Source organism: Microcebus murinus, chromosome 17 (genome assembly GCF_040939455.1).
Source record: "Microcebus murinus isolate Inina chromosome 17, M.murinus_Inina_mat1.0, whole genome shotgun sequence".
NCBI classification, from domain to species: domain Eukaryota; kingdom Metazoa; phylum Chordata; class Mammalia; order Primates; family Cheirogaleidae; genus Microcebus; species Microcebus murinus.
The window spans coordinates 57,635,875-57,657,975 of record NC_134120.1 but is presented as its reverse complement, the minus strand read 5'-3'; the positions used below and the strand labels follow the sequence as shown (position 1 = coordinate 57,657,975).

The 22,101-nt window shown below is 40.2% G+C and overlaps 1 protein-coding gene across 5 annotated transcripts in view; it reads left to right on the top strand.

The window, feature by feature from the left end:
- Nucleotides 1–21,816, top strand: part of CEP192 (centrosomal protein 192) — a 126,989-nt gene extending 105,173 nt beyond the window's left edge. Inside the window, exons 40-46 of one of the 5 annotated variants that reach the window (XM_075993697.1) lie at nucleotides 1,189–1,268; nucleotides 2,195–2,290; nucleotides 6,921–7,040; nucleotides 7,467–7,588; nucleotides 10,097–10,223; nucleotides 10,779–10,837; nucleotides 17,991–21,816. In XM_075993697.1, the coding sequence (XP_075849812.1) occupies nucleotides 1,189–1,268; nucleotides 2,195–2,290; nucleotides 6,921–7,040; nucleotides 7,467–7,588; nucleotides 10,097–10,223; nucleotides 10,779–10,837; nucleotides 17,991–18,129 (743 nt within the window). In that variant the 3' untranslated portion in view covers nucleotides 18,130–21,816. Of the gene's footprint in view, nucleotides 1–1,188; nucleotides 1,269–2,194; nucleotides 2,291–6,920; nucleotides 7,041–7,466; nucleotides 7,589–10,093; nucleotides 10,224–10,778; nucleotides 10,838–17,990 lie in introns of all 5 variants that reach the window. The other 4 variants (XM_012746156.3, XM_075993698.1, XR_012912821.1 and 1 more) reach the window with 4 other exon arrangements.
- The last annotated feature ends 285 nt before the right edge of the window (nucleotides 21,817–22,101 follow it).

Genomic DNA, 22,101 nt, shown 5'->3' with positions numbered 1-22,101 from the left:
AGGCGTGAGCCACCGCACCCGGCCAGTATGACGTTTTGATGCAGGCATACAATAAGCATCAAATCAGGGTAATTCTGGTATCCATCTCCCTCTTTGTTGATACATTTCTGTCAGCACACAGTATGCTCCACCATCACTGGTTTAAGTAGCACCTTCCTTGGCCTCCAGGTCCTCTTCCTGCAGCTGCACCCTTTCTCGACATCCACACCTCATGTGAAAGTGTTCTGCTCCCAGGCCTGGAGCTGCCATCACCACCATGCTCAGAACCTTCTCCCATCAAGATCACTGAAGAGCTCCATTTTGCCAAATCCAGGGTCCTTTTTACGTGTCTTGGTTTATTTGACCTCTCAACACTGTCAAACCACTTCAGCCTCGGAACCATCCTTCTTGTAGTTTCTATGGTACCAACACTCTTAATGTTTTCCTGCCTCACTTGGTCCTTCTCAGGTTCCTTTGTTGACTCTTCTTCCTGCCTTCTAAAGTCTGGCACGGCTCTGGGGCTCTGGCCCTACCTGTGCCCTTCCTTCCCTCTGCGCTCCGTGAGTGGTCACTGTGGCCTGTGACTCTGACAACTGCCCCTGTGCTTGGGCCCAGGCAGCATACCCCAGCGCCCATGTGGCTTCTGCATGTGGGCGTCTCACAGGCACATCAGCTGTGACGTGACAGGACCTGCTTCTCTCTTCTCACCCTTGTCAATAAGTGGCACCACTGTCTGCCTGTTGGCTGTTACTTTGATTTCTGTTCATCCTCTCATTCAGTCCATCAGCAAGTGCTTTGGGGTCTGTCTTCAAGATAGATGCCATATGTACCCACCTGTTTTTCTCCCTGTTGCTGCTGTCCAAGCCTGCTGCAGCCACATGCACGTCATCTGTCAACCAGGCTACTGCGGTCACGTGAGACCTGGGCTCCACTGCCCGCTTCAACCCCTTGCAGTCTCTTTCCACAGCAGCCTGTAACTCTTCAAAAATGTAAACCCTCTTACTGCTTCCTTGCTTACACCCTTCAGTACGTTTGCATTTTGCTTAGAATAAAACCCAAAATAGAATATCTGGTACTATAGTTCCTGTTGAACTCCTTTAGAGCACTAATGATTGTTTTTCCCCTGTGATGAGGCAATGAGCCTGTTGCAGTAATCAGCTCGTTCACTGACCTCTCTGAGTTGAGTTGTGACACGTGTGTTCCTTTTAGAGAACTATATGGAACTGGAGAATCATGGCACCACTGCCGCCAAGTGGCATCTATCATCTCTAGCTCCACCTTACGTCAAGGTCAGTTGACGTTTAAACTTCATGCAGGGTGTTTAAAAACTGAGTATGAGCATAGCTTATATTATTGGCTATTTGTTCTACTAATTTTTTTGCTTGGTTTTTTCTGTAGATGAGGATGATACATGCCCAGAGTTTTTTGAAGGGTGGTTTTGAGAGTCACATTAGAGAATATGTGTGAAAATACATGCTTGTTACATTTATTTATTTATCTTTTTTTCTGGCCCTATAAAGTTCTTTTAGTATGCTCATTCCATTTAGTGCTGTCTTCCAGCTCTGATTTTTATCTGGAATAACTTTATTTTGAAAAATATTTATAAATTTTATTACAGAGCATTGTGTGTGCACATGCATGTTTTTCTCTCCCATGTTCCGAGTGCTGTGATATGTTTCCAGCCCGTGGAAGCTGGTGCAGGAAACAGGCTGAGTGCTCTTTGCCATTGAGTGTTAACCTGCCATCTACTGGGCACTGCCTGAGCTGGGTGGATTTTTCATTTGTGTTGTTCAGAACACTGTGGCCTCTTTGCCGTGTATTTTGTATGATGGTAACAGTTTTGAGCCATAATACTAAAAAATATGTGCAAATGATAATTGCTGGACTTGCTGCAAAGAAATAAAGAGCTGGTATTGCAATGGATATTAAAATGTACATTCAACGGGGTCTTCAGGGTCTTTAAGGTAAAGGCAGTAATTTGACATTGTGAATAGCATTATAAGATCACTGTAACCAGGGAGATAACGGTCACCATATATTGTGGTGACAGCACAATGGCCTGTGCAGTTAGGTAGCACCACCACTCCTGGGGATGCATTGAGCTCTCCTTGTCCCCTGCTAAATAGGTTGGTATGTCCTGGATAGCCATAGAGGCAATGGCATCCCTGTGGAATTAATCCATTGACATTTATGTTTTTACATGGTTACTTTGCAGGGAGTGGATGAAAGTGGAGATGTTTTTAGAGCTACCTATGCAGCATTCAGATGTTCTCCTATTTCTGGTATACTGGAAAGCCATGGAATCCAAAAGGTAAGTTTTGGCATTTTTTTCATAGCCAGTTGGTAATAACACAATGTTAATCATCCAGGAGTGCCTCATTTGATTTCACCTATTTTAGTTTGTTTATCTATGTCTAGACCTGACATAGTCCCTTCAATGTCTACCAGTAATCCTAGTCATCCACTTGGCCTCAATAATATACTTCTTCATTTTAATTACTGAGACTCATTTAAACTGTATCTCTTATGTGATATTGGCCCATTTATTCAGACATTAAGACTTCTAATAAATTCTAAAATGTAACTATGAACTTAAAACTAATTATAGAAGAATCTCGGAGCAGCTATAGTAGTTGTCACAAACTCTGTGCACTTTACTGGGTCTGTATAACAGGTTTTTGGAGGGGTTCTCACTGTTTTGGAAAGACATATAGTTCTGTAAGCATAGTTTATTTCATTTCCCAAACCACAACAGGAATGAAGCAGTAGAACCAGGGAATAGGTATATTGTTCAGTGAAAATTCAGCATATAAGGAGAGATTGCAGAAAGAAACCCTGCAGGGGTCACTGGATCAGAAGACTTAGCAGTGGAAGGCAGCAGTACTCCCTAAGTTGATCTACATATTCAACACAGTACCAGTCAAAACCCCAGATGAATTTTTGTTTGTTTTGTTTTGAAATTGACAGGCTAACCCTAAAATTCATATGGACATACAAGGGACCCAAAATAACCAAATGATCTTGAAACAGAACAAAGTTGGAGGATTTACACTTCCCATTTTCAAAACCTACTACAAAGCTACACTACTCAAAACAGTTGTGGTATTAACATGAGAATCGACATATACAGTTTTATAGACATATGGAATAGAATTGAGAGTCCCAAAATAAACCCTTATGGTCAATTGATATTTTTTGATAAGGGCACCAAGACAATTAAATGGGGAAAGAATATTTTTTAACAAATGGTGCTTGGGACAGTTGGATAGCCACATGCAGAAGCAATAGAATAGATCCTTACCTAGTACCATATACAAAAATTAACTCAAAATGGACCATAGACTGTAAATGTAATAGCTAAAACCACAAAACCCCTAGAAGACACCATAGGAGTAAATCTTCATGACCTTGGGTTAAGCGTTTGTTTCTTAAGTATGACACCAATAAAGCACAAGCCACAAAAGAAAAAATAGATGATTTGTCAAAATTAAAAACATTTGAGCATCAAATGATACTGTCAAGAAAGTGAAAGACTATCCACAGAATGGGAAAAATGTTTGCAAATCATATTTGACAAAAGATGTATCTAGAGTATGTAAAGAATTCTTACAACTTAATTTAAAAAAGGACTCAGTTTTTAAAATGAGCAGAGGATTTGAATAAACATTTTTCCAAAGAAGATACATTATACAAGTGGCCAATAAATGTATGAAAAGATGCTTAGAATTACTAGTCATTAGCAAAATGCAATCAAAACTAGAAACAAAGTATCACTTAACACTCACTAAGATGGCTATGGTTTAAAAAAAAAAAAAAAGCCAGGCGCAGTGGTTCACGCCTGTAATCCTAGCACTCTGGGAGGCCAAGGTGGGAGGATTGCTTGAGCTCAGGAGTTTAAGACCAGCCTGAGCAAGAGTGAGACCCTGTCTCTACTATAAATAGAAATAAATTAGCCAAACTAAAAATAGGAAAAATTAGCTGGGCATGGTGGAACATGCCCGTAGTCCCAGCTACCCAGGAGGCTGAGGCAGGAGGATCGCTTGAGCCCAGGAGTTTGAAGTTGCTATGTGCTAGGCTGACACCACAGCGCTGTAGCCTAGGCAAGAGAGTGACACTCTATCTCAAAAAAAAAAAAAAAGAAAGAAAAAACAACAACAAAAAGCAGGCTGGGCATGGTGGTTCATACCTATAATCCCAGCACTTTGGGAGGCTAAGGCAGGAGGATTGCTTGAGGCCAGGAATTCAAGACCAGCCTGGACAACATAGGGAGACCCTATCTCTACAAAAAAGTAGAAGAATTAGCCGAGTGTGCTGGCATGCACCTGCAGACCTACTTATTCAGGAGATTGAGCCTGAGAGTTTGAGGTTGCAGTGAGCTATGATAATGCCACTGCATTCCAGCTCCAGCAACAGAGGAAGACCCTATCTCAAAAAAAAAAAAAAAAAAAAAATTGAAGCAGTTGTTTAAACAAAAACTTACGCACAAACGTTCTTAGCAACATTATTCACAGTAGCCAAAATAGGTGGAAATAACCTGAATGTCCATTAACTAATGGATGGATAAACAGAATGTGGTATCTCCATACAATGAAATATTTGGCAATAAAAAGGAATGAAGTTACCAGTACATGCTGCATCCAGATGGATGGACCTTGAAAACATGCTAAGTGAAAGAAGCCAGTTACAAAAGACCATGTATTGTATGATTTCATTTATGGGAAATGTCAAGGGTGGGCAAATCTATAGAGACAGAAAGTAGATTAGTGGTTGCTAGGGTCTGGTAGTGAGAGTGGGGAGTGACTGTTAATGGTATCCGATTTCTTCTTGGATTGTTGAAAATATTTTAAGATTAGATTGTAGTGATGGTTGCACAGTTTGCTGACTTTACGAACTTGGAATGGGCAAATTTATGTGCTCTTTTATATGATGGTCAGTCAGGTGTGGCCATAAGAAATGATACAGGAGAGACAAAAGAGCACAAAGTGTATCACCCTCAAAGGTTCCAGAAAGGAGATGACTGCACACCATGTAGGATCATGGGGAAAACACCAGGGTGGTCAGATGGCAAAAGGCAGGAGCGAGAGAAGAGCTGAGACCATAGCCTTTGTTGGGGTTTCTACAGGAAAAGCGATGGGGGCAGGCTGAACAGTTTAGGACTGGCTAGTTCAAATAATTTTTCGCAGGCTCTGAGCCAAAGAGTTGGTCTCTAGTTGCCTGGTACCTGGGCCTGGAATGTGTAAGGTAGAGAAACTTTGCCTCCTGGGTATGTGGGCCCATGGGAGAGGTGTGGCTCTGCCCTGGTTGGTTTAAGATCAAAGCATGCTCCTGGTTGAGCCCTTTGCTGTCTCTAAGAGTTTGCTAACCCAGCCAAAACGATTTTTTAAGATATCAAAATATGCAGAAAATAAAAAATAATAAATAACACATATAGTATGTGAATTGTATCTTGATAAAGCTGTTTTTTAAAAAAAGAGTGCAGAACTAGACTGTCTCCCAGGAATTTCTCCTTTTCACACACTTAACACACAAGTGTGAGCCCCATGAGATCTTTCATTTTTATTATGTTCATCACTGTATATCTTGCACCAAAGTAATTGTTTACCACATCATAGGTACTCAGTAAATCTTTATCAAATGAATTTTAGGTCTGGTTGCTTAATTTGTATTAGGGATAAAACAGCAAAGCATATTATTCTGGGACCATTTAGAAAAGTATTACCAAATAGCACAATTAGTGATGAATATAGTAGTGACCAAAAAAAAAATCAGTTCATTAATTACAGGCTATTTTTTACTTTATTTTATTTTTAATTTTATTTTTTATTTATTTTTTCTTTGTAGGCCAGGAGCAGCCTATTTTTTAAAGTAAGAGATGTACACAACAGATTTTTGAAACATTGGTCAGTTTGATATGAGGATTAAATGAGATAATGGACCATTATGTACCTAGTATTATAATATGCATTAATTCAGGCTTTTTCTCTCTTCGTCTTGTAGTTGGGATTTGGGGGTACTGCAGTCCCCAGGGGTGGTTTCACCCCTTCCTTCTCAGTGTCTGTGTCCTCCTGAGCAGGTGCTCGTATGTTCTCACCTCCTTGGTAGTCCAGCCTTTGCCCCCAGGCTCTCAGCAGCCTTAAGCTCAGGCTTGCTGGTTATTATTTCTCAGTTCTACCTGGGCAGCAATTAGGTCACTTAACTGTTTTAATGTTTAAGTACAGTCTGAAAGGTACTAATTCACCGTTATCCTGATTGGTGATCAGTTTTATCAACACTAAATTCTTTGATGAAGCTAAAGCTCATAACACTGGTAAACATTATAAAATACTATTTTTAAATATCATAATTCTCTCATTGAGCTTTTTACAGGTTGTACACACACAGGGCATGTATATAACTTTGAGCTGTATAGTCAGGGTTAGCGGGCACTGACTGAAGTTCTGAAGTTAATCATAATACGAGCCTCAATTATTTGGCATTGCGATGCTTGTCGGGTTCTGCCTTCTGTTCCCTACCCTCCTCACTGTTAACCAGTCCTCTACTGTCCGTGGCTGTTGCCAGCCCTTGTCTTTTTACTGTGTGGCCAGCAGAGGGCTCCATAAGCATTGGGAGGAAAAGACTCGATTGCGTTTCTGTGGTTGGACCTTCCCCATGTAGGTCTTGTGCTTGACAGCTTTAGTACTTTTTGTTTTCTCCAAAACATTTACTGTACATTTTAATTGATATGTTATATAAATCCTTAAGCAGGAATGTGTTTGGGATCTGGTATAGTAACAAGACCACCAGAAATGAAATTGATCAAATTCTTCGAATTAGTGGGAAAATTAGCCAGTGGAAAAGCATTTGTTCATCTAATTTTTTTATACCAAAACTTTGAATTGGTAACCTAACTACATGTGTCTAATGATCAATGTCTAAATTTCTCTTCTGGATGTGTTTTGTAGGTCTCCATCACATTTTTGCCCAGAGATAGAGGGGATTATGCCCAATTTTGGGACGTTGAATGTCACCCACTTAAAGAGCCTCACATAAAACACACGTTGAGATTTCAGCTCTCTGGACAAGTGCGTATTATACTGAAAAGTAAATTATTGTGTATACATTAAAAACAATAAGTGAAATGACATTAAAAACTGACCTAAAAATGCAGAATATTTTCCTAGGATTATCCCAGTTTCACTAATTTTGCTGTATAGCCCCATAGTCTTGATTTCTTTTTTGTCTTCTTTATTGGCATGTTTGATGCATGGGACCCATGTTTGACTTAATTATGTAAGATACTATGTATATGCTTTTGTGTGTTCGTGCAGGCATATAAGAGAGAAATTAAATAGTACACTGTGGAGAATCTGCAATTTGGGGGACTTAAAAATTTTAAGTCTCCTTTAAATAAATTTTAGAGGAAACGGTAGAATTCAAATAGATAAATGTCCATGTATTTTCCTAGAATTTTTATTTCTCATCCCCCACCCTGTGATTTTTCCATACAGAGTGCCAAAGCAGAAAATCAGCCTGAACATGCATGCGTGTCTACAGATTCTCTCATTAAAATAGATAATTTAGTTAAGCCCCGAAGACAAGCTGTGTCAGAGGCTTCTGCTCTTATACCTGAGTATGTTGTTTTTGTCACTTACGAATTTTTTTCCTGGTACTTTTTGAGGTATAGTTATATGCAGTGGAATGCTCCATGACTTTACCTATGAGTTCACATGGGTTACTACCACTCTTGTCAAGATGGAGAATATTTCTCTCAGCCCAGAAAATTGTTACATGTGCCTTTGCAGCCGAGATCTGTTCTGTTCTGATTTCTATCATCATAGATTAATTTTGCTTGAACTTCATATACATATACACTCTTTGTGTGTGGATTCTTCTCAACATGTTTTTTGTATTCATTCATGATGTTGAATGTACCTCTACTTTGTTCCTTTTTATCATTTATTATTCATTTAAACAAACATTGTAATTTATTCATTTTCCTGTTCACATTTGTGTGTCTTATAATTTGGAGCTATGAATATTGTTGTATATCCATTTCTATAGACATATGGATTCCTTTCTCATAGGTAAAAATACCTCATTTAACGTAAAATTGCTGGGTCACATGACAACGTTAAAATAAACTGCTAAGAGTAGTTTTCCCTAAGCAGTTGTACTATTTTATTTCACATTCCCATAAGGAGCGTATGAAAGTAGATTCTTCAAAACGTTAAAATGTAAATTAACTAATAGTTAGGTCTAATTTAGTTTTGGAGGAATATGCCTGGAAGAAAAATATGTTTTTTTGTTTTTTTGTTCTTTTTGGGTTTTTTTGTTTGTTTGTTTTGAGACAGAGTCTCAATCTGTTGCCTGGGCTAGAGTGCCGTGGCATCAACCTAGCCCATAGCAACCTTAAACTCCTGGGCTCAAGTGATCCTTCTGCCTAAGCCTCCTAAGTAACTGGGACTACAGGCACGTGCCACCATGCTGGCTAATTTTTTCTATATATTTTTAGTTGGCCAATTAATATCTTTCTATTTTTAGTAGAGACGGATCTCACTCTTGCTCAGGCTGATTTTGAACTCCTGACCTTGAGCAATCCTCCTGCCTTGGCCTCCCAGGGTGCTAGGATTACAGGCATGAGGCAACGCGCCAGGCCTGAAAAATATATGTTAAATGCCTGCAGAATTTAATGTAAATTTGGTCATTTATTTTCTAATAGGAACAAATAATGCATCTTGCTCCTTTTTCTAATAGGAGCAAAGAAATTCAAACCCTTTAAAGAATGCGTTTGTAACACTCCCTCTCCATGCCATTACTCTTTTGCTCATCTCATACCTGCTGAGCACTTGCTGCCTGCCAGAGTGAGCAGAATTGCCCCGGTCCCGCCTCCATGGCTCCCTCCTGGAGAAGGAGTCACAATCCAGTGACCATACGGGACATGTTCTGTTGCCAATTATGGAAAGGACTGGAGGGAAATGAATGGGAAACGTGACAGATGCAGCTTGGTCTGTTACATCTGGGAAGAACTTTCCTGAAAAGGGACATTGAAGTCGAGGAGGTTAAGTGGAAATTTCTAGGTGAAGGGGTGGGAACAGTTTCCGGCCGAGTAAAGGACATTGTTGGCCCTTGAGGAACCAAAAGACAACCCCAGGTTGAGAACACACATGGAGGGGTGAGGGTAGAGAGGGAGGCAGACAGAGTGCTGGACAAAGGAGGTGGCGCTTGTCTGGAGAGCTATCTGAAGCCATGGAGTGATGTGATCAGATTTGAGTCTTTATAGAAATATCCATTGAGTGATAGTATGGACTAAGTAGAGGGAGGCAAGGGCAGATAAGGTAAAACAAGCCAGAGGCTATTTTTAAGCAATCCAAGAGTAAAATAGTGTCAAGGAATATGAACAGAATGGACAGATCTGAGAAGTATATAGGAAGGAAATTTGAAGACTTCCACTATGGATTGGATAAAAGGGCATAGGAGGCTCAGGAAATACCAGTGAAAGATCAGATTTGAGGAGAAAGATCCTAAGTTTAGTTCCATGTATGTGGTGACAGATGTCTTCGGCTATCCTGAGACAGACAGTTGTGTTGTGCTTGAATAGAGAAGGCTGCTGCCCACAGCTGAGGGCTGAGTCTTAGCTCCAGCATCCTGGGGGTGCTGGGCCACAGAGCGTGAGGGAGTAGAGGGGAGCCCGCCACTCGGAGGAGTGGCCGGAGAGGGGAGAGGGGAGCCACAGCCAGCAAGCGCTCACCACCATCCAGTGGTGCTGAGAGGCTGAGGCTGTGTCCTGGTCTCAGAGTCCTGTGTCCTGTGATAGTGAAGGCAGCCGCAGGCTAGGGTGTGAGTGGTCCAGGTCCAGTGGCTTGGTTAGGCCAGGGAGGTGGGTGGAGAGCCAGGCTGAGGACACTGGGGATGAAAGCAGTGCCACGGAGCATGGCCTAACCCAACACCCTTTAAATGAGAATCCTGCTAGCGCCAGCTTATTTTCAAGTAAGTTAGATATTGCCATCACAAAACGATTTTTTAAAATGAGTTGTGAGCGAAAACACCAATTAATGTAGCACTACATAATTTAACAAAAAAATAATTTAAATTACTATGGATTTTAAATAGTTAACTTTTAAACCCATTCCCAAAGCAGGCAGCTCAGTGTGACCCACCGTGGAGTTTATGCCCCAGAAGATGTGTACAGGTTTCTGCCAACTAGAGTTGGGGAATCAAGGACGCTGAAAGTCAATCTGCGAAATAATTCTTTTATAACACACTCGGTAAGCTGGAAATGTTACTGTGGGCTTTGAAAAAGTAAATGTGTTCAACTGTTTGATAACATTTTCCTGATGATTAGAAACTTGTTCTACAGATTATATTTCAGTCATAATGACTTAATCTTCAAAAAATGCCTTGATACTACTGTATTTGGAAAGAAACTCATTGGCAATTCTTTTTTTTTTTTTTAATTTTTTCATATTTCTTTTGTTCTTTTTTTTTTATATCCTAACTCTTGAAATGCAGGTCATCGGCGATTCATGACTGTTTATTTGAAAGTCAAAAATTTTGTTTTTATATTTTTATTTTTAACTTTCTTTTGTACTATCACACAGACATATTTCTGGATAACATTTGCTTTAGTCAAAATTAGAGAAAATTCATGTTAAAATTCCCTTAAATGTATTTTCATTACATCAGCATTTGTTGTCTTACCTAATCTTGTGGTGATATCTAAATTTACAAAATATATCTTTAAAGAAATGCATGGTATATTTTATGTATGCTAAAATATCTAATTTATATAACCTTATAAAGTGTTTTCTATTAAATTTCAGCTGAAGTTTTTAAGTCCCAGAGAGCCATTCTACGTCAAACATTCCAAATACTCTCTGAGGTGAGTTAATCTATCATAGATTACAAGTGTTCTCATTGTGGTGCAGGACTTCGTTCCTCAGGAGTTTGGGCTTATGAGGACTCCTGTGTTGCACGTCCCCCCACCATGTTCATGGCCAACACCCAAGAGTGTTAAACACATGCATCTTCAACACATTTGCAAAAGAGAAAAAGGAGCTTGCAGGGCAGATATCTGGTGACCATCCGCAGTGCATGTGGCAGTATAGCAGCCCTGCAGTGTTTGGACCTGTTGAACGGCTCCTCTTACCAGAGGAGTAAGGCTCTCCTCTTACCCAGCCACACACGTACATAGAGCCTTAATTATCCTGTTATGAACTTACAGAGTAATTCCTGTTTAAAATGTTATTTTCACTGGTATGCTGAGAATCAAAGACTTAAATTTTCACTAATTGGGACAGAAACCTTCCCAGATGAGTAGGGAATACTGGTGTTTTCCAGTTGCCATTCTTCAAATACCCAATATTGTACATAACCAGGGCCTTATTTTCTTGTCTTTGCTAATTTTCTTTTTCTATATAATGTACATTTAGGTTGAAATCTCAAGCTGAATTATCACTGTTATTTAGAATTTAACAGTAGGGTTATGTTGGACTCAATGCTAAAGAATAATTTTAACTTCATCTCTGACTTTTTAATTAAACCATTTAATTATCATAAGATCTCTAATTTTAGCATTAGGGGACTATTACAGAGACATGATATATTCTGTGAAAATTTGGACCACTGCAGACATTCTAGGACTGTACTGAGTTACAAGATGAGCAGTGCTGTATGATTGAAGCTGGGAAGGTGACTTGGCTAAGGACTGTTCCTCCACCTCTTACCCTTTCTTTTCACTCTCTTATCTCTTTATCCTCCTCTTTCTCATCCTATGTACTAGAAAACATGTTTATATACTTAAGGTCTAAACGCTTTCTTTCCCAGGAGACTAACCGAAAGGCACAAACTGTAGATTTCAGTTCTGTAAATTCGGCAATAACTATATCTAGAAAATTATCGTAGATGTAATTTCTTGAGGCTTCAATTTCCTTATAAGTAAAATGGAGATGCTAATGCTGTTGATAGCACAGAATTGAGGGATGTATAAGAGATGCGTGAGTAATAGTGCCTAGACATAGCATAGCATGCGTCAGCAGATGTTAGTGTCTTTGTCACCATCATTAAATCTCTCCTATAGGTGGTCTTTACTGGCAGGACTCCATAATACAAACCCCACAGATTTTGCTAGAAATCACAGTTCACATCAGTGCTTCTTCATTTAATCCTTTGATAGAGCAGAAAGGCACAAGTTTATAAACCAGCTATATCCAGGTTTTCTAACTTGCGGACTGTGTCTGAGTTCTGTTTTCACAGCAGTCTGTGTAGCTCCCCAGTTACTGTAGGTTGCCCCAATTGATTTGAGACTAGTGATGTTGTAGAGTGAGTAATAATAGGTTGGTACGAGTAAAGCACAGGGTAGCACAATTGCAGAAGCAATTAGTTTATTCAAAAAGAGACTATTTAAATTTTTAATTGTAGTAACTATTTTTAGTAACAGTACAAATGATACTGAATAAATTATCCTGAACACTGTTATTATCTAAACTCAAATTTCATCATAACTGCATTATTTGTTTATTTATTCTGAGGCTGGTTCACATACCACATCTTAACACGCTTTGTGCAGGTGTATATTTTTAAACACAGTGGATCGATGGAATAATTCTATGTAAACTAGCATACATCTGTCACAAATTGGAAGGACTTTAGATTTGTATTCCAAAGGGCTCTTTTTGTCTTAAATGATTTTTTAAAAAAACCTTCTAAAAAGTTTTATTAAAAAATTATCTTGAAGAACCTAGTACCAACTTTTAAAATAACAATATTTACATATACCACATCTATAGTTTTGGTAAAGAATCATTATTTAAAATAGCTGATTAAATTGCTTGTTACATTGTTCAGCTTTATGTAGCAGTTTCTATTTTATAGCTAGGGAGGAGGCAGTCAAAACTTGGCTGCAGTTAAACATTCATTTTCCAGCTTCTATCATTGAATACATTGTGGTTTCAAATTCTCTTTTGATATTATATTCTTTGCTTAAGAATATAATATCATATTCTTTGTTTTATATTCTTTGTTTTTACAGATTGTTAAAAAATTGTATTTCAGCCAAACCTTTTGGACCAAATCAGGTACCTTTTTGGACCCTTTCCAAAGAAAGAACCTAAACTGTTCTCATTACGATAGTGTTACAAGTGGCAGAGTCTGTTTCTGAGATGGAGTGTGGGAACATGACCAGCCAAGTAGAGGAGATAAAAGGGGAATTGTGAGTGGCAAATCCTTGTGTCCATTTGGGCTGCTGTAACAGAATATCACAGACTGGGTAGTGTGTAAGCAGCGGACGTTTATTTCTCACAGTTCCAGAGACTGGGAAGGCCAAGATCAAGGCACAGCAGATTCCATGTCTGGTGAGGGCCCACTTCCTAGGGCACAGACAGCATCTTCTCACTGTGTCCTCTCATGGCAGAAGGGGAAGGTCACTCTCAGAGGCCTCTTTGATGAGGGCATCAGCCCTAATCTTGAGGGTGTTACCCTTGTGACTTGAGGATTTCAGCAAGTAAATTGGGGGGGAAGGGACATGGGCCCTCAGTTTATAGCATGTGGTACAGTTAGTTGTCATTTGATGTATTTAAGAGAATATTGACATTACCTAAATTGAAACATAATTTTGACAATTAACATGGCAAGTTAATTTAATATCAGCCGTGTTTATTTTTCATCATCTAAATTTTTTTTCCTTTCTTTTTTTGAGACAGAGTCTCACTTTGTTGCCCAGGTTAGAGTGAGTCATGGCGTCAGCCTAGCTCACAGCAACCTCAGACTCCTGGGCTCAAGCAATCCTCCTGTCTCAGCCTCCCGAGTAGCTGGGACTACAGGCATGTGCCACCATGCCCGGCTAATTTTTTCTATATATTTTTATTTGGCCAATTACTTTCTTTCTATTTTTAGTAGAGATGGGGTCTCGCTCTTGCTCAGGCTGGTTTAGAATTCCTGACCCTGAGTGGTCTGCCCGCCTCGGCCTCCAAGAGTGCTAGGAGTATAGGCGTGAGCCACCACGCCTGGCCCATCATCTAAATTTGTAAACAAAATAGTTAACTCTCTTCTGTGTGGACCTACCTGGATTTAAAGTTATTTTAATTGCTGCTGCTGCTTACCATGTAGATTCTGACTTCAGTATTATAGACGTGATGGGAAATGATGCCTAAAACATTTTTAATGAGAAATTCAAGTTTATAAATGAGATGACATTTTGCTTAGCTTCAGCTTTTTTTCTAAAAACTAGTTTTGAAAAATAAAATGTGTTTGTTGCTAGCCATTTAAAAGTGACATTTTTATAGAGGTGAATTTGTCGACTTGAAATTCCAGTGCTAAAAATTTTAAGCTGTCCTAAAGTAGAGCATTGCTCTCGTATGCATCCTGGGTCATGTTAATGCCATCTGAAAGAACTTAGAAACATGAGAAAATATTTTTCAATTAAGCAAAATTTGGACAGTTTAGGTAAGCTAGCATTTTAAATAACATCACAAGATACATTTTGTTTATACTCTTTGAACATTAAATTTAAATCTTTTAAAACTTTTATGCTTAACGGAGATAATTTTATGCTTTATTAGTGGCAGATACTTAAGTTATTCTGTAAGGATGAGTTTTCAGAGAGTGTTAACATCAACATTAACATGTATATAATATTTACATTATGTAAATACATAATATTCATATTATGTAAATACATAATAATATAGATTGCAGCATCAGCTTTAATAGTGCAACTCATTGTAAATTTGGTAAAATATGAATAAGAAAGTCTTGTGTGAAACACTAATTTTGGGCTCTATTTAGCCAGATGAAGTAAACTCTTGTTCATGGGAAACTTTTCTCTTGTGAAACATCCATAGGCTTAATTATGATGTAAAGTAAGGTGAAAGATGGCTGCTTTATAATAGAGAATGAGTTGTGCCCACCTTGGAGAAGAAGTAGGGCAATAGAAGCAGACTGTGAACTTCACTTGACAATTTTTATGGCAGAATTGGAGTAGTGGGTCCTTTTGTATTTGTCCAGATGTTAGACACTTTGCCTTAGGACAAAGGGTCATAACATAATGGCCAGATGAGCACACCAGTTAGCTTGTCTTGGCAGGTGGAACAAAAATCTCTGTTCTTAGAACCCTGAGAAGCACTTTACAGCCTTTTTGTGAATCACAGTTTTAATGCATTGGGTCACTGTCTGCTCTGTGACACCATTAACTGCATACTTTCAAGGCAACAATATGACTTTAGTTATCTGTAGTTATCTGTACATGAAGTGATAATGACCTTACAAATATGCACCTTTGCCATGGCCACTGAGAGGCCTGCTGGGGCTGTCTGTAAGCTCCAGCACTAACACATGAAGTGGCACATGCCCTGTGGGCTAGAAACTGATGGCAGCATGCCAAGGCCGAAGTATCCCCCTAAGAAGTTACAGGGGAGAGCATGAATGTATGTGGGGGCTATTTAGCCCCCTTAAAATGACAGATTATAAATAGGTAATAAGGAAAAGTTTCTGACAGTTTTTCTGTAAAGGTTCTTTTTTTGGGTTCTAGTTGATCCTTTCTTTCTTACATTTATATCTTTTGAAAAAGAATTTGTTCATGTTTCCACTCAGCTCTGAAAAGCATCTTTCTCTTAACCTATCATTTTAAACATATCTAATCCCCACTGAGCTGTCACAGCAAGTGGGCTTTACCTCCCCATGCCCTGGTGTCCTTGCTTGGAGCGTCTGCACGATGCTGGCGAGCTCCCGTCGGAGCTGGCAGGTGCTGCGTGTGCGGAAGTGAGCTGTGCCTGTGGGCTGTGGTGCCTGCTCACCAGTCCATAGGAACCAATTTCTTTGATAATGATGGTACCTTGGATATACTAGTATGCCAGCTTTTTCCTACAGAAAAAGTTCCTTTTACATTTTCTCAAAAAGAAAGAAAAAATTACTGTTGCTGGAATTTATAGGCTCCACTAAGCTCCTTTCAAACAGGTAGGGTAAGTGGGGCTGAGTGTTGCCTGGCCAGGGGCCTCTCTGATTTCTGGACCCTTTTCTGCTCCACCTGCTCTTGCTGTCCAGTTAGTCATTAGCTAGTGAGAGGGTTTGAGCTAGACCTCCTCACGGGGCTCAGCAGACCTCCCTTTTCTCTTTCTCTCTCTCTCTCTCCCTCTCTCTCTCTCTCTCTCTCTCTCTCTCTCTCTCTCTCTCTCTCTCTCTCTCTCTCTCTCTCTCTCTCTCTCTCTCCTCACGGGGCTCAGCAGACCTCCCTTTTACCCTTCTCTCTCTCTCTCTCTCTCTCTCTCTCTCTCTCTGTGTGTGTGGAGAGAGAGAGAGAGAGACAAAACAGTTTCTTTAAAAAATAGGTTTTGCTCTGTCACTCAGACTGGAGTGCAATAGCGTAATTGTAGTTCACTGCAACCTCTAACTCCTGGGCTGAAAAGATCTTCCCACCTCAGCTTCCCAAGTGGCTAGGATTACAGGTGTGTGCCACCATGCCTGGCTAATTTTTAATTTTTTGTAGAGACAGGGTCTGGCTATATTGCCTAGGTTGGTCTCAAATTTCTGGCCTTAAGCAGTTCTCTCACCTCAGCCTTTCAAAGTGCTGTAATTACAGGCATGAGCCACCATGCCCAGCCTAAAGCAGTTCTTAATCATAGTACAAAGTACTGTTTTAAATGTCCTTCTTGCCGGTAGTGTTCTATAGCTATGTCAAACTTTATGGTTCTCTCTAATTCCAGTTTATCCAGAGTATCTGTAAGTTTGAAGCAGATGATATATTTCATCACAGTACATTTTAAAAAACATTTTTTCAATTGAATATAGAATAATTCTATATCCCATAATGAAATTTGCTAATTTAAAGCTCTTCCAGAGATTTATTTTGGGTTGTTTTATTATTTTCAATAATTCATAAAGTATAAAGCCTTCTTAAATTGGCAAATTGTACTACATTCTTCTGAGTATTGACATGTCAACATGAAAGAGAAAGTTATAGTTAATGCCATGGCTAGCTTTCATTTTTTAAAAAAGCACATTAGCTTTGACATGGTAAAATATGTATAGTGTATTTGGGGAAGTAACCCAGACTTTAAATAAAGATAGATATATTTGATACACACACACACTGTAGATCTATAAGGGTATACATATCTGTGCTATGAGTTATATCCAAGAAGAGGGTTTCTAAAATGTTTTCTGAATTTCAAGCCTAATGTGCTGTTGTGCACCCAAAGGCAGACACCTGTGTTGGGTTTTTATCAGGAAAGACACTTGAAACAAAAGCATTTTTTACTTCCAATTGCCAAACTTGAAAACATGTAGCTCTAAAATGATGGGATGAAAGACCTTTCCTATGAGAAAAGTCTAAAAGTTCTAGGTTTTCACTTAAAAACAATTAAGACTGAACATCGATGACATCATACAGACTATGCATAAAGTGTGTGTCATCTCCTTCACCACAATAACAAGAATATATTTTGAAACTCTTGGACATAGTTTTATGCATGAAAACAAACCCTCCCCACCAAATACTATTTTTAAACCTGCCTTTATTGAAAATAAAGTTTTCAGAAGAGTTTTGATGAAAGTTGCATACGAATTTTAGAGCAAAAACTGCATAGCCCTGTCAATGAGAGGATGGAACAGGTTGTTTCAGTATTCTTTCCAGTACAGTCTATTTCCAGAACTGAATGTAGTAGGGATATTCAGGGTGTTCTCTAACCCTTTCTTGGGTAGATAGCTACAAAGTTCTACATACAATAGGTCAGACCTCATATTTCCTCTTTTCTATATTTATGGGATGGCTAGGAATATATATACACACACACACATATATATATACACACACATATATATATACACATACATATATACATACTGTTTTAATTCAGTTTTAGAGTTTTCTCTCCTTTGTGTCAGTTGCTTATTAAGTAATAGCATCAAAAAAATTAGATTTAAGCTGACCATAACTTGACTAGGCTCCTGGACCAACACCTCTGCCTAGTGGTGTGCTGACTGTGGCAGGCAGTTGCGTGTGGCTGTCACCAGGCCACTGCTATGTTCCTTTCTGTCCACAGAGCCCAGCACTACATCAACATGCCGGTGCAGTTCAAACCCAAGTCCGTGGGCAAATTCGAAGCTTTGCTTGTCATTCAAACAGACGAAGGCAAGAGTGTTGCTGTTCAACTAATTGGTGAAGCTCTTGGAAAAATTTAACTAGAATACATTTTTTGTAAAGTAAATTGCATAAGTTATATTTTGGTAACTTCATTTTTCTACACTACAATGATGCTTTTTGTATATATTTTGTATGATAAATTGGATATGTATAACCGTAGATTTTTTTGTTTTTAGAAACTAATACTGAAGATTTGACTAAAATATCATGTATGTAGCCTACAGTATTGTACTTAACTTTTATAGGAGAGAAGAGAATTCTATTTTTGCATTGATTATGATATTCTGAATAAATATGACATATATTTTAATGTGATATTTCCAGAAATTTTCCATTGAACTTGTCATTTCCTATGATGTCATACAGAAATTAGAATATCACCTTATTCTGCTAATTATTTTCAAGCTTCTGGGTCTGTTCTATGATTTTTCTCCTCCATTGCAGTTTCCTTTCCCCTACGAAATTCCCTTTCTGTTCCTTCTGTATTTTAGTTAGTTGCCCAGAATAGAAAGGACAACTTACTTTCAAAGTTGTTTTTCTCCAGAGTGGGGGAAAAGTCTTCATAGTCTGTGCAAATACAGTGGAGAGGTAGATACATATGTATATTCTTTTTTTTTTTTTGAGACGGAGTCTCACTTTGTTGCCTGGGCTAGAGTGCTGTGGCGTCAGCCTAGCTCACAGCAACCTCAAACTCCTGGGTTCAAGCGATCCTCCTGCCCCAGCCTCCTGAGTAGCTGGGACTACAAGCATATGCCACCATGTCTGGCTAATTTTTTCTATATATTTTTAGTTGTCCAAGTAATTTCTTTCTATTTTTAGTAGAGATCGGGTCTTGCTCAGGCTGGTCTCCAGCTCCTAAGCTCAAACAATCCTCCCACCTCAGCCTCCCAGAGTTCTAGGATTACAGGCGTGAGCTACCGTGCCCAGAGGTTGATATATTTTTAAATGTCATTTATTATAATTAAAGCTAGAAAGGACAACTGCTCCGGAATCCATTGTAGAAGGGGCAGGTCCCACTTGAACACAGGGTGAGGGAAAAAGCAGCAGGTTGCTGAGGGGCTGGAACAGCCCTCCTGTATGGTTTTACCATATGGTTTTACCCAGGAGGTGTTTGCTGTGTTTCTGACCATTACTAGTGAGTCTCCAAATGAGGTTTTCTGAGCCCAAGCTAACAGCCTTCCCCTTTGGAGCAAAAAATATCCCACACAAGTGGATATTATTGGTGGAGTAGAAAGACCTTGGGGCTTATAAAAAACTGCCTAGGTAACTAAACCAATTACAATTTAAGACCAATGATTGTGAACTTGATAGAAAACCAAATCCCTTCTTTCCTCTTCCACTTCACTTTACTTTTGCCTACAAATTCTTGCTTAGCAACCAAATTTGTGAAAACATTTTTTCCATAAGTTAAATAGGTAATGCTTTTACTGATACTGCCTGATTCCTGTTCTAGATTTTATGCATCAAATGTGAGATGACTTCATGCTTGAGTGTGTATTTGACAACATTCAGCCTCAAAAATTTTAAAACAGTGGTAATCCATTGTTAAAACTGTCTGCCATGGTCTTTCAATTCCTAAGGGTTGTGATACTTTCAATTCCATGCAATTATCAATCTGCCTTTTAGTTTATACTCAGAAGGTAAAAAAAAAAAAAAAAGGGTCAAACAAGAACAAAAAACTTTAAAAGTGACTCTCCTTTGAAAGTGAGTTCCTATGGATCTCCATGTTTTAGAAACATGGTGCATGGAGTTTTTAGAGCAGTTCAGTGTGAGCCAATGATTGGTGCAGGCTGTCATCACGCCCGAGGCTGCTGCCTGCAGAGCTGTCTTCATTACGGCTGCCAGCGCGGAAGAGCAAGGTATGGGCCAGGCTACAGCCCCAGCTCTACTCTGACGAGCCCTCCATCTGAAAGCTGTCCCTCCTCCTTCCCATCCCTTCCCACATCAGTGTCCTGAGTCTTCACCTCACCTCTGAGCTCCAGACTCAATGTCCCACTGGACATTTCTGCTTGGCTATGGGACAGGTGTCTCGGACTTGAGATCTCTTCCCCGCCTCACTTGGGCTTCTCTCTGCTTTTCTCGTCTTTGCCCATCAGTTACTCTTCACCCCCACCCCTCACGTCAGCTCCCTCCAAAACATCTGTCTCTGTGTTTGTCACAGTATCCTGAGCCCCTGTTATCCCCAAGACCACTGCAGTTGTGTCATCACTGGGCTGCCTGCTCTGCTTTCAGCTCCAGTGCCCTCTCTCCACCCACAAGCAGAGATGTTTTAACAAATACAAACCAAAGCCTGTGCCCCTGCTCGTGTATATGTACCATCATCTTGTATGTGGTCTGCAGTCCAGACTCCTCCCTGAAGGTCCAGAACACCTGTCATCACCCACCCTGCCACTCTAGGGGCCTTGCCCGCCGGCCACTATGTGCTCCCCCAGCAGCCGTGTTGCTGTCCTGTCTCCCAGTGAGTGAGCCTAACCCTTGGTCTCTAAAGTTCTTCCTCAGATCTTTGCTCTCCTGACCACTCTCAAGGAGAGCCCCTACTCTCCCCACGTCACACTGTTTCCATTGTGATGGCTTTCACCTCCACGGCCTGGTGCTCTTGCTGTTTGTTTTCTATCTAATGGTCTTCCTCAGGTAGAAGGTCAGTTCTGCGTGACTGAAGACCAGGCCTGCCCTACTTGCCGCACAGCCTAGCGTGGTCTGCACAAGTGAGACTACCCGCCCAGAGGTTTCAGTGCACTCCTGTCCTGGAATGTTCTCTGCTCACTGCCCCAGTGCAGATGCCAAGCTGTTACATTTCCTAAGAGTTATAGGTAAACGTTTGTTGAGTATCTCCAAGTGTGCCAAGCAATGTCCTAAGTGCTCTCTGTCCACCGTGGTACTGAATTCTCAACAGCTCTGTAGAGATTGGGCCTTTCATGGTGGGGAGCCCTGGGATGGGTGGAGAGCATGGGCAGAGCCCTTCCTCCTGCCTGTCTCCAGACAGTGTGGTGGCACCTGTGGGTTTATTGGACGGGTGGTGGTTGCTGGTCTGGCCTTCAGGGTTGATACTTACATTACATAGATGAAGAAATTAAGGCTCATAGAGATTCAGTAATTAGCTAGAAGTCACACAGTTAAAGGGATTTGAGCTGGGATTCAAACCTTGCTTTTTCTGAGTCGGGTGCCCAGTTGAGGTGACAGAAACTGTGCTTGATATAATTAGAATGTAATAGTATATGGCTGCTTTAAAAAAAAAAAAAAAAAGACACAGGTTCTTGCTCTGTCACCCAGGCTGGAATGCACTGCAGCCTCAACTCCTGGGCTCAAGGTGTGTTCCTACCTCAGCTTCCCGAGTAGCTGGAACTACAGGCATGCACCACCATACCCAGCTAATTTTTATTTTTTATTTATTTATTTTTTGAGACAAGGTTTGGCTCTATCCCCCAGGCTGGAGTGCTGTGGCCTCATTGTAACTCACAGCAACCTCAAATTCCTGGGCTGAAGAGATCCTCCTGCCTCAGCCTTCCTGGTAGCTGGGACTATAGGCCTGCACCATCACACCCAGCTAATTTTTCTGTTTTTAGCAGAGACAGGGTCTCACTCTTGCTCAGGCTGGTCTGAGCTGCTTCTGCTGCTGCTTATGCAGTCTGAGCTGCATACACCTGGCCAGAGCTGCTTTTTTTTTTTCTTTGAGACAGAGTCTCACTCTGTTACCTGGGCTAGAGTGCCAATGCATCAGCCTAGCTCACAGCAACCTCAAACTCCTGGGCTCAAGCAATCCTCCTGCCTCAGCCTCCTGAGTAGCTGGGACTACAGGCATGCACTACCATGCCCGGCTAATTTTTTCTATATATATTAGTTGGCCTATTAATTTCTTTCTATTTATAGTAGAGACGAGGTCTTGCTCTTGCTCAGGCTGGTTTCAAACTCCTGACATCGAGCAATCCGCCCACCTCGGCCTCCCAGAGTGCTAGGATTACAGGCATGAGCCACCACGCCCAGCTCATAGCTGCTTTTAAATGTTTGATTCC